This window comes from Pseudophryne corroboree, unplaced genomic scaffold (assembly GCF_028390025.1).
Source record: "Pseudophryne corroboree isolate aPseCor3 unplaced genomic scaffold, aPseCor3.hap2 scaffold_90, whole genome shotgun sequence".
Taxonomy (NCBI): Eukaryota; Metazoa; Chordata; class Amphibia; order Anura; family Myobatrachidae; genus Pseudophryne; species Pseudophryne corroboree.
The window spans coordinates 763976-780950 of NW_026970479.1; the positions used below are offsets into that span (position 1 = coordinate 763976).

General features: G+C 42.6%; 1 protein-coding gene and 1 non-coding gene across 2 annotated transcripts; one reads left to right on the forward strand and one right to left on the reverse strand.

The window, feature by feature from the left end:
- Nucleotides 1-4848: 4848 nt before the first annotated feature.
- Nucleotides 4849-6267, forward strand: LOC135044350 (uncharacterized). Its single transcript, XM_063955199.1, has 3 exons — nt 4849-4960; nt 5043-5168; nt 5244-6267. The coding sequence occupies exon 3, from the start codon at nt 5252-5254 to the stop codon at nt 5927-5929; it is 678 nt and encodes a 225-aa protein (XP_063811269.1). The 5' UTR covers nt 4849-4960; nt 5043-5168; nt 5244-5251; the 3' UTR covers nt 5930-6267.
- A 7124-nt stretch (nt 6268-13391) lies between these two features.
- LOC135045216 (U1 spliceosomal RNA) lies at nt 13392-13554 on the reverse strand. Its single transcript, XR_010237744.1, has one exon. It is a non-coding gene; the product is annotated as a U1 spliceosomal RNA (small nuclear RNA).
- Between the last annotated feature and the right edge of the window lie 3421 nt (nt 13555-16975).

Below are 16975 nucleotides of genomic sequence, written 5' to 3' on the forward strand. Positions count from 1 at the left end.
TCTGACAGCATTTTTCTTTTTCTCTGCAACCCACTGCTAAATTGTGCTTCCTAGCTGTTTTTTTTATAAAATCACTTAATCAAATCTAACTCTGATTACATCAGAGAAGGCCATGTATCCTACACCATAAGATGGGGTTTGAAATTTTGACTTGTCTACTTAAAGATCACCAAAATCTGATAACAAGGTCAATTACGTCCCTGGGTGGGATTGAACCACCAACCTTTTGGTTAATAGCCTTATACACTAACTGATTGCGCCACAGCGACACTTTTCAAAAGTACATACTGACAAAGGCTAATAAGCATTCATCTAGAATGTTTCCTAGTAACATTTTAAAAAGTCAATAATGTGGAGAGTTTTTGTAAGATGTTTCTTCCATCAACCAATGAAGAAACACATTGGTACTTTCCCATGATGAGTGAGTGCTTCAGGATCTCTTGCACTTACATGTGCAGCAGAGTACTGTAATGGAAGCATGCTGGGTCCATAACCCAGAGGTAGGCAGATTGAAACTATCCTCTGCTATATGCATTGTTTTTTGTTAATTAAAGTAATCCAAAACTGGGATTGATATTTTTGCTCTTTTATTTTTACTTAAAGTACAATAACTTTTACCATTTTAATTTGTTTTAATAGTATATTGACAGTATTGTTTTCTTTCAAAAATCCACTTAATTTTCTTTACCCTATTATTAAAATGGTAATTGACAAAAACAAACTACATTGTCACCAGAAGAGCAGTACAAAATGTACAAGTGATATATTAAAATCATCTTTCCAGCTTGAATTTCAATGATGCCTTGGTGCAACAATTTTGTGAGAAACATCTTCACCCATAAAGAAAGATTTTCTTAATTCCTTACCTGTGTGCTGATTAGATATCACCTTGTTTTCACATTAAACAGACTTCCCCATGAGGAAGCAGCAAGGATGCAGTGACGTTTATGTTTCCTGGTGTCAACCTGTATTATTTCAGTAGACATTGAAATGAGGATGCATCTTGCTGCCTTTCCAATGAAGCAAGTTTAATTTAATAATAGGTGAAAAACCATCCCTACAAAGCTGTTAATCAGATATTTGGCTTTGTGGACACTTTTCAGAGCACAAATTTGTTAGCATAAAAATAAAGCCAGAAAATGAAGAGCTGTTTAATCACTCAATTGGATTTTTCTGCCAGCATATTTCTTTTTCTCTGCAACCCACTGCTAAATTGTGCTTCGTGGCTGTTTTTTTTATAAAATCACTTAATCAAATCTAACTCTGATTACATCAGAGAAGGCCAGGTACCCTACACCATAAGATGTGGTTTGAAATCTTTACTTGTCTACTTAAAGATCACCAAAATCTGATAACAAGGTCAATTACGTCCCTAGGTGGGATTGAACCACCAACCTTTTGGTTAACAACTGAACACGCTAACTATTTGCGCCTCAGAGACACTTTGCGAAAGTACATACTGACAAAGGCTAATAAGCATTCATCTAGAACGTTTCCTAGAAAAACTTTAAAAAGTCAATAATCTGGAGAGTTTTTGTAAGATGTTCCTTCCATCAACCAATGAAGAAACACATTGGTACTTTCCCATGATGAGTGAGTGCTTCAGGATCTCTTGCACTTACATGTGCAGCAGAGGACTACAATGGAAGCATGCTGGGCCTATAACCCAGAGGTAGGCAGATTGCAACTGTCCTCTGCTATATGCATTTTTTTTGTTAATTAAAGTAATCCAAAACTGGGATTGATATTTTGGCTCTTTTATTTTTACTTAAAGTACAATAACTTTTACTGTTTTAATTTGTTTTAATAGTATATTGACAGTATTGTTTTCTTTCAAAAATCCACTTAATTTTCTTGACCCTATTATTAAAATGGTAATTGACAAAAACAAACTACATTGTCACCAGAAGAGCAATACAAAGGGGTATATGCAATAGCGGGCGAATCGCGTCATTAGATCCGCCTCTGTATGATTCGCCCGCTATCGCCAGCCGCAGCCCTGTCGCCGGGACCCTGGATTCGCAATATGCGATGAAAAAATGATTCGCCCCTCCTGCAGGCGGATTCCGGCCAATCGGCGATCAGTGGGCGTACTGAATTCGCCTTCCCGCCCAAAGCAGCACTATATTAGGGCTTGTTTGTTGCATGTGCTCTGCAGCCATTTTGTGAACCTGCAGAGAGGTGTGAGGAGGTGCAGAGCTAGCAATTTGGTTGTTTGCTGTGGATATCTTTGGACACCCCAGCAGGCTTTATTCCAGGACAGTCAGGAGGATTCCTGTTACCCCGGAGCAGAGCCATTTTAGGAGCTTTTACTACAGTTGTAGGTAAGTACCACATGTGTGTCTGGTGTTGCATGTATGTGTTTGTGTAGTGGGGGTTGCCATGAGGTGTACATGGGGTGTTTGTGCATGTGTGCATGTGTGCAGGTATGTGTATAGCCCCTTGCTTGTGTTGCTGCATTTTTGGGGGGAGACTTGTGTTTTGGGGTAGTTTTTCACGTTTATTTTTTTTCTTTAATTGACTTTTTTGGGTCTTCTATTAGCATTGGTGTACCCCCTGAGTGTGTTGGGATGCTTTCTGGCCATTTTGGGGTGATTTGGAGCAAGTTTAGTCGACAGCCAGGTTGACATGTGCTGCTGATTGTTTTTCAAACATGTGTTTTCCTGCCTAATTTTGATGTGGGGTGCCTCCTGAGTGTGCAGGGATGCTTTCTGGTCATTTTGGGGTGATTTGGAGCAAGTTGAGTCGACAGCCAGGTTGACATGTGATGCTGATTGTTTTTCAAACATGTGTTTTCCCGCCTAATTTTGCTGTGGGGTGCCTCCTGAGTGTGCAGGGATGCTTTCTGGCCATTTTGGGGTGATTTGGAGCAAGTTGAGTCGACAGCCAGGTTGACATGTGCTGCTGATTGTTTTTCAAACATGTGTTTTCCCGCCTAATTTTGCTGTGGGGTGCCTCCTGAGTGTGCAGGGATGCTTTCTGGTCATTTTGGGGTGATTTGGAGCAAGTTGAGTCGACAGCCAGGTTGACATGTGATGCTGATTGTTTTTCAAACATGTGTTTTCCCGCCTAATTTTGCTGTGGGGTGCCTCCTGAGTGTGCAGGGATGCTTTCTGGCCATTTTGGGGTGATTTGGAGCAAGTTGAGTCGACAGCCAGGTTGACATGTGCTGCTGATTGTTTTTCAAACATGTGTTTTCCCGCCTAATTTTGCTGTGGGGTGCCTCCTGAGTGTGCAGGGATGCTTTCTGGCCATTTTGGGGTGATTTGGAGCAAGTTTAGTCGACAGCCAGGTTGACATGTGCTGCTGATTGTTTTTCAAACATGTGTTTTCCCACCTAATTTTGCTGTGGGGTGCCTCCTGAGTGTGCAGGGATGCTTTCTGGCCATTTTGGGGTGATTTGGAGCAAGTTTAGTCGACAGCCTGGTCGACATTTTGTAAGGGGCAGCCATTTTGTAAGGGGCAGCCATTTTGTGAGGGTCAGCCATTTATACATGTATGTTTTTTTTTTTTATAACAGAGATGTCAAGGGACAAACCAACCCGATCCGCCCCTTCCCCCACCCCCTCGGATCTATCCCTGCAAAGCAATGAGGAGTGGGAGCCAACCCAGGAGGCGGATGCGACCGACCAGGCATCTAGTGACCAGCCGCGGTCGTCAAGGGCCCATGAGAAGTCCAAGAAAAAGCCTAGTAAAAAGGTACTTAACCACACATGCAGACACAAATAGCATCAAACTTTACCCACTGTAGTTTGTGCAATGCCATGCACACCTACTGTAATAGGTGCGCAATGCCAGGGATACTGACACTCACAGGTACATACCGATCTTAATAAAAATATATTTTTTTTTTTTAATCCCTAAAGGCAAGAAGCCAGCCAGAGGAGCAGTCGGAGGAGGAAGCCTCTGGTGAAGAAGCAGGACAGAAAAAGCCGCGTGGACCCAGATACACTGAGGCGGAAAACTGTGTCCTAGTGGATTGCGTCGACAGGTCCTACGACGTTTTGTATGGATCAAGGGCACAGAAAACAGCATTTAAGGTAAAGCGGAACATCTGGGAATCCATCGCCAGTCAAGTAACTGCAATTTCTGGAAACCGTCGGAGCACCCAAAATTGCTTGAAGCGGTACAGTGATTGCCGCAGACAGACCAAGAAGAAGATGGGGATTCAGCGCCGACATGAGACAGCTACGGGAGGTGGCCCGGCTCTCAATTTGAAGTGGCTATCCTGGGAGAACGTTATTAGAAGGCGCTTGAACCCTGTCATGGTCGAAGGAGTTCGCGGAGGTGTGGACTCCAGCCGTCCTGCTGGCTTTCTCGAGGAGGAAGAACCGCCCAGAAGACGGAGGAAGGCGGGAGACCAGCCGTCCAAAAGGAGGTCTGATGGTAAGAATACATTCACATGAGCTGTATTTCCTTTTAAATTTTTTGTATGTGCTAATGTTTTTTTTTTTTTTTCAGACAGACCTGCCCAGAGGACATCACCTGCGCACAGGACATCGCCAGCGCACGGACCGTTACCTGTGCAGCAGGCATCGGCAGCAGCGCGTGGACCATCAACTGCGCCGCAAGCATCGCGAGCACACAGATCGTCACCTGTGCGCCACAGTTCGTCATCGCGCAGTTGGTCACCTGTGCACCAGACGACATCAGTGCACAGACTATCACCTGTGCACCAGACACCGTCGGCGACCACACCACAAGATGGGCGCCAAACTACAGCTCCTGCGCGCAGGCCATCACCAGATCGTCGTCTCTCCAGGAGCTCTGGGACTGTGACTGAAGAGCCTCAAGACACAACCCTTGTGGACCCATCACTCGATCTGTTTGAGTCTACAGGGTTAAACTTTTCTTGGGTTTGAGGACAGCCGTGCAGATGTATCCAGCCAGACCCTTGAAAAGTCTTCCGAAACGAGGACAAGTGGAGCTCCTGGAGCAGCGGCATCACAGGATGGAGAAGGTTTGTTTGTTTTTTTTGTGGGGGGGGGGGGCAGTAGTTGTGTAAAGTTTATCAACTTTTCCAAAATTTATTTTGCAAACAGTGGTGCCACGAACCAGCAGCGGACTAGCTTCGGGGATTGGTTCGTACTTCAGGCCGGATCTCCTACAGGGGTCGTCAGAGGATGACGAGGTGGAAGTGCAGGATGATCCAGTTGCTACATCCCTGCGTGAGTAAATTGAATTGTGAACCTTCCAAAAAATGTATGATGAATGTGGATAATATTGTCTAATTTTCTTTTCAGCTGCCCAAATGAATGTGGTGGCAGACATCCAGGAAGGGCAGAATCCCTCAACTGTTCAGAGGGTTCACACCCTGGCATCAGAGATTGGGACACGCCAGGATACATACACAAATGTTGTGGGAAGCAGACTGGACAACATTGAGAGGACAATGGAGAAAATGTCCAACAATCTGCATGAACTGCAGAAGACTATTTCCGACAGCACGGCCACAATACTACAGATCATAATTGAAGATCGTAGGGAGAATAGGAACATACTTAACATCATGTCCGATTCCTTGGTCAAGCTTGTGGAAAAAAACACATGTTTGGCAGAAAGCAATAAGAACATGTCGGATAGTCATCGACACTCCGCTTCCAGCCAACAGGTCATGGCAACCACACTGCAGATGATCTATGATAAGCTCCCAGTACCAGCTCATCAACACGCTGGTGATCCACCATATCCGCCGTCTCAAGCCACAAGGACGCATCGTACCCTTCCTCAAGTCCCATCCCAGTACAGTCAGTCACAGATGTACCAGGGATATACAGGGATGTACCCCACCCCCCAGATGCCTCCACCACCAGCCGCACATTCTTCAACAGCATGGGCACCGAGGGCCAGTCGACATACTCCCCAGCCTCCCAGGACATCCACGCCCTATCAGGGGGAAGAAGAGGATCCGGACAGACTTCCACCATAAACCCGGTCGTATTATTTTATTTTATTTTAAATGTTTTTCATGTATCCCTGTCTTCCCCTCCCATTAGTTTGTTGTTTTTCTTACTATTGTTTATTATTTGTTGGGCTTCCCCACCCGTGACCGGGTACTACCAAGGAGCTTTGTGTAGGCATACATGCGCGGGCATGTATGCGGGCGCGTGTGGTAACGGATGAAAGCTCCTTGCGGCTACATGTATGATGGGCCAAAGAGCTATTCTGATACCCCCTTTTTCTTCAAAAAATCCTTTTTGTAATGATGTACAGTAGACTTTCATTGTGTGAATTTACTATTCACTAGTCTGTGTTTTTGACTTATTCATAGGATTGTTGAGGAAAAATGAAGTGGACGGCATAAGATTGTGTTGAGCGTACCAAGGTGAGTAGAACCATGTTTAATTCAAGAAACTTTGAACCGCATGCCTTTGTAGAACAACACCGCCCAGCAATGGCTCATGCTGGGCTGTGTTGTTCCACAAATGTTAGCATGTCAAAGTACTGACCACTGACGACACTCTTTCACTTTGAACCGCATGCCTTTGTAGAACAACACCGCCCAGCAATGGCTCATGCTGGGCTGTGTTGTTCCACAAATGTTAGCATGTCAAAGTACTGACCACTGACGACACTCTTTCACTTTGAACCGCATGCCTTTGTAGAACAACACCGCCCAGCAATGGCTCATGCTGGGCTGTGTTGTTCCACAAATGTTAGCATGTCAAAGTACTGACCACTGACGACACTCTTTCACTTTGAACCGCATGCCTTTGTAGAACAACACCGCCCAGCAATGGCTCATGCTGGGCTGTGTTGTTCCACAAATGTTAGCATGTCAAAGTACTGACCACTGACGACACTCTTTCACTTTGAACCGCATGCCTTTGTAGAACAACACCGCCCAGCAATGGCTCATGCTGGGCTGTGTTGTTCCACAAATGTTAGCATGTCAAAGTACTGACCACTGACGACACTCTTTCACTTTGAACCGCATGCCTTTGTAGAACAACACCGCCCAGCAATGGCTCATGCTGGGCTGTGTTGTTCCACAAATGTTAGCATGTCAAAGTACTGACCACTGACGACACTCTTTCACTTTGAACCGCATGCCTTTGTAGAACAACACCGCCCAGCAATGGCTCATGCTGGGCTGTGTTGTTCCACAAATGTTAGCATGTCAAAGTACTGACCACTGACGACACTCTTTCACTTTGAACCGCATGCCTTTGTAGAACAACACCGCCCATCAATGGCTCATGCTGGGCTGTGTTGTTCCACAAATTTTCATTGGAAAAAATGAACATGAATTTAGTGTGTTTTTACTTTAATATACTTTTTTTTTCTTTTCCCCACAGATATCTATATACACAAGAAAAGAATGTAAAGAAGAACAAACTACTTTTTTGTTTTAATTAACTTTCAAACTTTATTAAAAAAAAATTTTCTTCAATAAACTTTTAAAAATAGAAGTTTCCTGTGGTTTTTATTAAAATTTGTAATGCAGTTGAATTGTATGTAAGTAGATTTCCCAGGGAACATCAGGGGATCTGTCTCCTCACATCCACGCCACTTGGGAAGATACAACGCAGGACCTGTGGAAGAGAACAGTATGAGCTACCAGATGTGGGTAATAGTGTCACCCTGGGACTGGAAGGAAGAGGTACATACAGTCCACACAACACAAGCGGGGAACAATGGGTCCAAATGCAAACCTCCAGCACTTGCGTCACTACACATCCAAACATTCCCTGACCAGCATTGCTGTTTCATGGAATGTTTGGATGTGTAGTGACGCAAGTGCCGGAGGGCTGCACTTTGGGCATGCCAGGGTGATTTTGGATAAGGGAGTTTTGGGCAATACATCTCACCTGAGGGGGTTGTCTGCTACATGGCGGAGGGTCAGGTCCACATCACCAGTAGGGTCTCCCATGGAACATCAGGTGAAATGCCGTGTCTCCTCACATCCACGCCACTTGGGAAGATACAACGCAGGACCTGTGGAAGAGAACAGTATGAGCTACCAGATGTGGGTAATAGTGTCACCCTGGGACTGGAAGGAAGAGGTACATACAGTCCACACAACACAAGCGGGGAACAATGGGTCCAAATGCAAACCTCCAGCACTTGCGTCACTACACATCCAAACATTCCCTGACCAGCATTGCTGTTTCATGGAATGTTTGGATGTGTAGTGACGCAAGTGCCGGAGGGCTGCACTTTGGACATGCCAGGGTGATTTTGGTCAAAGGGAGTTCTGGGCAATCCATCTCACCTATGTTGACACGCCGACTGCAACGATCTCCGACGAACCGAGGGTACCTGTCAAAAAATCATACTCACCTTCCAGCGTCCAGAGGTACATCCACGTCCAGAGAGATAATCCACGTACTTGGCAAAACAAAAAAACGCACACCGATCCAGCGGACTAATGAAAGGGGTCCAATGTTTTCACATCAAACCCCTTTGTCCCAAATGCCGGGACAAATTTTAAAAATGTTTTTATTGGTGTTTTTTTTTTTTGGGAATAGCAGATCTATTTATATTAGAAGGGATTAGGTACTTTTTTTTTGGGGGGGGGAGGCACAAATATTATTTATATATTTTTTAAAATATTTTTTTTTTTTTTATTGCTGGAACGGTAAAATCAGAAAAAAAAATGGCGTGGGGTCCCCCCTCCAAAGCATAACCAGCCTCGGGCTCATTGAGCTGGTCCTGGTTCTAAAAATGCGGGGAAAAAATTGACAGGGGATCCCCCGTATTTTTAAAACCAGCACCGGGCTCTGCGCCTGATGCTGGTGCCAAAAATACGGGGGACAAAACGAGTAGGGGTCCCCCGTATTTTTAACACCAGCATCGGGCTCCACTAGCTGGACAGATAATGCCACAGCCGGGGGTCACTTTTATGCCGTGCCCTGCGGCCGTGGCATCAAATATCCAACTAGTCACCCCTGGCCGGGGTACCCTGGGGGAGTGGGGACCCCTTCAATCAAGGGGTCCCCCCCCAGCCACCCAAGGGCCAGGGGTGAAGCCCGAGGCTGTCCCCCCCATCCAATGGGCTGCGGATGGGGGGGCTGATAGCCTTTGTTGTAAAAGAAAGATATTGTTTTTTCCAGTAGTACTACAAGTCCCAGCAAGCCTCCCCCGCAAGCTGGTACTTGGAGAACCACAAGTACCAGCATGCGGGAGAAAAACGGGCCCGCTGGTACCTGTAGTTCTAATGGAAAAAAAATACCCAAATAAAAACAGGACACAGACACCGTCGACAGTAAAACTTTATTACACACTGCCGACACACACATACTTACCTATGTTCACACGCCGACATCGGTCCTCTTCTCCATGTAGAATCCCGGGGTACCTGAAAAGCAAAGTTCAATATACTCACCTTAACCAGGGTCCAGAGATAAATCCACGTACTTGGCAAAAAAAGAAAACGCATTTACCCGCACCAAAAACGGACTGAAAGGGGTCCCATACTGACACATGGGACACCTTTCCACGATTAAGATCTGTCAGTGACAGCTGTTACTGACAGGTCTCTAAGCCAATCAGGAAGCGCAACTTCGTTGCGCTCACCTGATTGGCTGATCGCTGTGACAGCGCATCGCACAGCTCCCTCCATTATATTCAATGGTGGGAACTTAGCGGCTAGCGGTGAGGTCACCCGCCGGTCAGCGGCTGACCGGCGGGTGACCCCACCGCTAACCGCTAAGTTCCCACCATTGAAAGTAATGGAGCGGCTTTGCGAGGCGCTGTCAGAGTACAGACGGCGTCCAGCCAATCAGGTGAGCGCCACGGCAGTAGCGCTTCCTGATTGGCTGAAGGGACATCAGTGACAGGAGTCACGTGATGTCCCGGCATTCGGGGAGAGGGGTCCCATGTGTCAGCATGGGACCCCTTTCGGTCCGCAGGTCCGGTTGTTCGTTTTCTTTTTTTGCCAAGTACGTGGATTTATCTCTGGAGCCTGGTTGAGGTGAGTATATTGATCTTTTATTTTCAGGTACCCCGGGATTCTACATGGAGAAGAGGACCGATGTCGGCGTGTGAACATAGGTAAGTATGTGTGTGTCGGCAGTGTGTAATAAAGTTTTACTGTCGACGGTGTCTGTGTCCTGTTTTTATTTGGGTATTTTTTTTCCATTAGAACTACAGGTACCAGCGGGCCCGTTTTTCTCCCGCATGCTGGTACTTGTGGTTCTCCAAGTACCAGCTTGCGGGGGAGGCTTGCTGGGACTTGTAGTACTACTGGAAAAAACAATATCTTTCTTTTACAACAAAGGCTATCAGCCCCCCCATCCGCAGCCCATTGGATGGGGGGGGACAGCCTCGGGCTTCACCCCTGGCCCTTGGGTGGCTGGGGGGGGGGACCCCTTGATTGAAGGGGTCCCCACTCCCCCAGGGTACCCCGGCCAGGGGTGACTAGTTGGATATTTGATGCCACGGCCGCAGGGCACGGCATAAAAGTGACCCCCGGCTGTGGCATTATCTGTCCAGCTAGTGGAGCCCGATGCTGGTGTTAAAAATACGGGGGACCCCTACTCGTTTTGTCCCCCGTATTTTTGGCACCAGCATCAGGCGCAGAGCCCGGTGCTGGTTTTAAAAATACGGGGGATCCCCTGTCAATTTTTTCCCCGCATTTTTAGAACCAGGACCAGCTCAATGAGCCCGAGGCTGGTTATGCTTTGGAGGGGGGACCCCACGCCATTTTTTTTTCTGATTTTACCGTTCCAGCAATAAAAAAAAATAATAAAAAAAAAATAATATTTTAAAAAATATATAAATAATATTTGTGCCTCCCCCAAAAAAAAAAAAAAACCTAATCCCTTCTAATATAAATAGATCTGCTATTCCCAAAAAAAAAACACAAAAAAAACCATGTTTAAAATTTTTTTATTTGTTTTCACCCTCCAAAGTGTGGCGGATTGAAAATCGCGAATTTGCTGTCTAAAAGCACTGCAGGCGAATTTCCAAACTTGAATTGAATATGCTGGAGGCGAATTGCAGCATCTGTACCATTGCAGAAAAGGCGAATGCGGAAAAAGGCGAATTGAGAAAAGGCGAATTTTGACGGTCCGTTTTTTTGCGAAAAAGTACTGCACTGCATAGGCGAATTCATTTTTTGAGGCGAAAACGTTCCGGAATTCGCCTTTTTCTGAAATTCGCCCGCTATTGCATATACCCCTATATGTACAAGTGATATATTAAAATCATCTTTTCAGCTTGAATTTCAATGATGCATTGAGGTAACGATTTTGTGAGAAACATCTTCACCCTTAAATAAAGATTTTCTTAATTCCCTACCTGTGTGCTAATTAGATATCACCTTGTTTTCACATTTAACAGACTTCCACATGAGAAAGCAGCAAGGATGCAGTGGCGTTAATGTTTCCTGGTGTCAACCTGTATTATTTCAGTAGACATTGAAATGAGGATGCATCTTGCTGCCTTTCCAATGAAGCAAGTTTAATTTAGTAATAGGTTAAAAACCATCCCTACAAAGGTGTTAATCAGAGACTTGGCTTTGTGGACACTTTTCAGAGAACAAATTTGTTAGCATAAAAATAAAGCCAGAAAATGAAGAGCTGTTTAATCACTCAATTTGATTTTTCTGCCAGCATTTTTCTTTTTCTCTGCAACCCACTGCTAAATTGAGCTTCCTAGCTGTTTTTTTATAAAATCACTTAATCAAATCTAACTCTGATTACATCAGAGAAGGCCAGGTATCCTACACCATAAGAGGGGGTTTGAAATTTTGACTTGTCTACTTAAAGATCACCAAAATCTGATAACAAGGTCAATTACGTCCCTGGGTGGGATTGAACCGCCAACCTTTTGGTTAATAGCCTTATACACTAACTGATTGCGCCACAGCGACACTTTTCAAAAGTACATACTGACAAAGGCTAATAAGCATTCATCTAGAATGTTTCCTAGAAACATTTTAAAAAGTCAATAATGTGGAGAGTTTTTGTAAGATGTTTCTTCCATCAACCAATGAAGAAACACATTGGTACTTTCCCATGATGAGTGAGTGCTTCAGGATCTCTTGCACTTACATGTGCAGCAGAGTACTGTAATGGAAGCATGCTGGGTCCATAACCCAGAGGTAGGCAGATTGAAACTATCCTCTGCTATATGCATTGTTTTTTGTTAATTAAAGTAATCCAAAACTGGGATTGATATTTTTGCTCTTTTATTTTTACTTAAAGTACAATAACTTTTACCATTTTAATTTGTTTTAATAGTATATTGACAGTATTGTTTTCTTTCAAAAATCCACTTAATTTTCTTTACCCTATTATTAAAATGGTAATTGACAAAAACAAACTACATTGTCACCAGAAGAGCAGTACAAAATGTACAAGTGATATATTAAAATCATCTTTCCAGCTTGAATTTCAATGATGCCTTGGTGCAACAATTTTGTGAGAAACATCTTCACCCATAAAGAAAGATTTTCTTAATTCCTTACCTGTGTGCTGATTAGATATCACCTTGTTTTCACATTAAACAGACTTCCCCATGAGGAAGCAGCAAGGATGCAGTGACGTTTATGTTTCCTGGTGTCAACCTGTATTATTTCAGTAGACATTGAAATGAGGATGCATCTTGCTGCCTTTCCAATGAAGCAAGTTTAATTCAGTAATAGGTGAAAAACCATTCCTACAAAGGTGTTAATCAGAGACTTGGCTTTGTGGACACTTTTCAGAGAGCAAATTTGTTAGCATAAACATAAAATCAGAAAATGAAGAGCTGTTTAATCACTCAATTGGACTTCTCTGCCAGCATAATTTTTTTTCTATGCAACCCACTGCTAAATTGTGCTTCCTAGCTGTTTTTTTATAAAATCACTTAATCAAATCTAACTCTGATTACATCAGAGAAGGCCGGGTACCCTACACCATAAGAGGGGGTTTGAAATTTTGACTTGTCTACTTAAAGATCACCAAAATCTGATAACAAGGTCAATTACGTCCCTGGGTGGGATTGAATCACCAACCTTTAGGTTAATAGCCATACACACTAACTGATTGCGGCACAGCGACACTTTGCAAAAGTACATACTGACAAAGGCTAATAAGCATTCATCTAGAACGTTTCCTAGAAAAACTTTAAAAAGTCAATAATCTGGAGAATTTTTGTAAGAAACACATTGGTACTTTCCCATGATGAGTGAGTGCTTCAGGATCTCTTGCACTTACATGGGCTATTAACCAAAAGGTTCCCACCCAGTGATGTAATTGACCTTGTGATCATATTTTGGTGATCTTTAAGCAGACAAGTCAAAATTTCAAACCCCCTCTTATGGTGTAGGGTACCTGGCCTTCTCTGACGTAATCAGAGTTAGATTTAATTAAGGTGCGCAAGGGCATAGAAGGGAGCGGTTTAAGAAAAGAGAAGTGGAAACAGACAGCAAACTAGGCTGGAGAGAGACCTGAGACAAAGAGATCTGAATTATACGAGAGCCGACCAGGGGAAACACAAATTATGCAGTCAAGTTTCCCACATTTGGGGAAATCGCAGGAGCAGCACACCCAGAGTGCAATGGGTGAGCCTTGCCCTGGGAGAAGCACCTTCATGATCATAGTATCTCACCTGGCAGGTAAGTAGGAGTTGGGCTAGTGCTGGGGAGGGTCGCTGCTCGGGTACCCCCCTGTCAAGTGAAGGAGATCCAACTGAGGCAGCACAAGGGAACTCTCGAAATAAGAACAAGGCTAGAGGAAGATCTGAGACAAAGAAATCTGACTTTTACCAGAGCTGACCAGAGGAAAGCACAAACACAGTCCCCCACTACCACCAGGAAACATTAACGCCACTGCATCCTTGCTGCTTTCTCATGTGGAAGTCTATTTAATGTGAAAACAAGGTGATATCTAATTAGCACAAAGAAAAGAAAATTAAGTGAATTTTTGAAAGAAAACAATACTGTCAATATACTATTAAAACAAATTAAAATGGTAAAAGTTATTGTTCTTTAAGTAAAAATAAAAGAGCAAAAATATCAATCCCAGTTTTGGATTACTTTAACAAAAAAAATGCATATAGCAGAGGATAGTTTCAATCTGTCTACCTCTGGGTTATGGGGCCAGCATGCTTCCATTGCAGTACTCTGCTGCACATGTAAGTGCAAGAGATCCTGAAGCATTCACTCATCATGGGAAAGTACCAATATGTTTCTTCATTGGTTGATGGCAGAAACATCTTACAAAAACACTCCAGATTATTGACTTTTTAAAGTTTTTCTAGGAAACGTTCTAGATGATTGTTTATTAGCCTTTGTCAGTATGTACTTTTACAAAGTGTCGCTGTGGCGCAATCAGTTAGTGTGTATGGCTATTAACCAAAAGGTTGGTGGTTCAATCCCACCCAGGGATGTAATTGACCTTGTTATCAGATTTTGGTGATCTTTAAGTAGACAAGTCAAAATTTCAAACCCCCTGTTATGGTGTTAGGTATTTAGACTTCTCTGATGTAATCAGAGTTAGATTTGATTCAGTGATTTTATAAAAACAGCTAGGAAGCACAATTTAGCAGTGGGTTGCAGAGAAAAAGAAATATGCTGGCAAAAAAATCCAATTGAGTGATTAAACAGCTCTTGGATGGTTTTTCACCTATTACTAAATTAAACTTGCTACATTGGAAAGGCAGCAAGATGCATCCTCATTTCAATATCTACTGAAATAATACAGGTTGACACCAGGAAACATTAACGCCACTGCATCCTTGCTGCTTTCTCATGTGGAAGTCTGTTTAATGTGAAAACAAGGTGATATCTAATTAGCACACAGGTAAGGAATTAAGAAAATCTTTATTTAAGGGTGAAGATGTTTCTCACAAAATCGTTGCCCCAATGCATCATTGAAATTCAAGCTGGAAAGATGATTTTAATATATCACTTGTACATTTTGTATTGCTCTTCTGGTGACAATGTAGTTTGTTTTTGTCAATTACCATTTTAATAATCGGGTAAAGAAAATTAAGTGGATTTTTGAAAGAAAACAATACTGTCAATATACTAAAAAAACAAATTAAAATGGTAAAAGTTATTGTACTTTAAGTAAAAATAAAAGAGCAAAAATGTCAATCCCAGTTTTGGATTACTTTAATTAACAAAAAAAAATGCATATAGCAGAGGATAGTTTCAATCTGCCTACCTCTGGGTTATGGACCCAGCATGCTTCCATTACAGTACTCTGCTGCACATGTAAGTGCAAGAGATCCTGAAGCACTCACTCATCATGGGAAAGTACCAATGTGTTTCTTCATTGGTTGATGGAAGAAACATCTTACAAAAACTCTCCACTTTATTGACTTTTTAAAATGTTTCTAGGAAACGTTCTAGATGAATGCTTATTAGCGTTTTTCAGTATATGCTTTTGCAAAGTGTCGCTGTGCCGCAATCAGTTAGTGTGTAAGGCTATTAACCAAAAGGTTGGTGGTTCAATCCCACCCAGGGACGTAATTGACCTTGTTATCAGATTTTGGTGATCTTTATGTAGACAAGTCAAAATTTCAAACCCCCTCTTATGGTGTAGGGTACCTGGCCTTCTCTGATGTAATCAGAGTTAGATTTGATTCAGTGATTTTATAAAAACAGCTAGGAAGCACAATTTAGCAGTGGGTTGCAGAGAAAAAGAAATATGCTGGCAAAAAAATCCAATTGAGTGATTAAACAGCTCTTGGATGGTTTTTCACCTATTACTAAATTAAACTTGCTACATTGGAAAGGCAGCAAGATGCATCCTCATTTCAATATCTACTGAAATAATACAGGTTGACACCAGGAAACATTAACGCCACTGCATCCTTGCTGCTTTCTCATGTGGAAGTCTGTTTAATGTGAAAACAAGGTGATATCTAATTAGCACACAGGTAAGGAATTAAGAAAATCTTTATTTAAGGGTGAAGATGTTTCTCACAAAATCGTTGCCCCAATGCATCATTGAAATTCAAGCTGGAAAGATGATTTTAATATATCACTTGTACATTTTGTATTGCTCTTCTGGTGACAATGTAGTTTGTTTTTGTCAATTACCATTTTAATAATCGGGTAAAGAAAATTAAGTGGATTTTTGAAAGAAAACAATACTGTCAATATACTAAAAAAACAAATTAAAATGGTAAAAGTTATTGTACTTTAAGTAAAAATAAAAGAGCAAAAATGTCAATCCCAGTTTTGGATTACTTTAATTAACCAAAAAAAATGCATATAGCAGAGGATAGTTTCAATCTGCCTACCTCTGGGTTATGGACCCAGCATGCTTCCATTACAGTACTCTGCTGCACATGTAAGTGCAAGAGATCCTGAAGCACTCACTTATCATGGGAAAGTACCAATGTGTTTCTTCATTGGTTGATGGAAGAAACATCTTACAAAAACTCTCCAGATTATTGACTATTTAAAGTTTTTATAGGAAACGTTCTAGATGAATGCTTATTAGCCTTTGTCAGTATGTACTTTTGCAAAGTGTCGCTGTGGCGCAATCAGTTAGTGTGTACGGCTATTAACCAAAAGGTTGGTGGTTCAATCCCACCCAGGGACGTAATTGACCTTGTTATCAGATTTTGTTGATCTTTAAGTAGACAAGTCAAAATTTCGAAAACCCCTGTTATGGTGTAGGGTACCTGGCCTTCTCTGTTGTAATCAGAGTTAGATTTGATTCAGTGATTTTATAAAAACAGCTAGGAAGCACAATTTAGCAGTGGGTTGCAGAGAAAAAGAAATATGCTGGCAAAAAAATCCAATTGAGTGATTAAACAGCTCTTCATTTTCTGGCTTTATTTTTATGCTAACAAATTTGTTCTCTGAAAAGTGTCCACAAAGCCAAGTATCTGATTAACATCTTTGTAGGGATGGTTTTTCACCTATTACTAAATTAAACTTGCTTCATTGGAAAGGCAGCAAGATGCATCCTCATTTCAATATCTACTGAAATAATACAGGTTGACACCAGGAAACATTAACGCCACTGCATCCTTGCTGCTTTCTCATGTGGAAGTCTGTTTAATGTGAAAACAAGGTGATATCTAA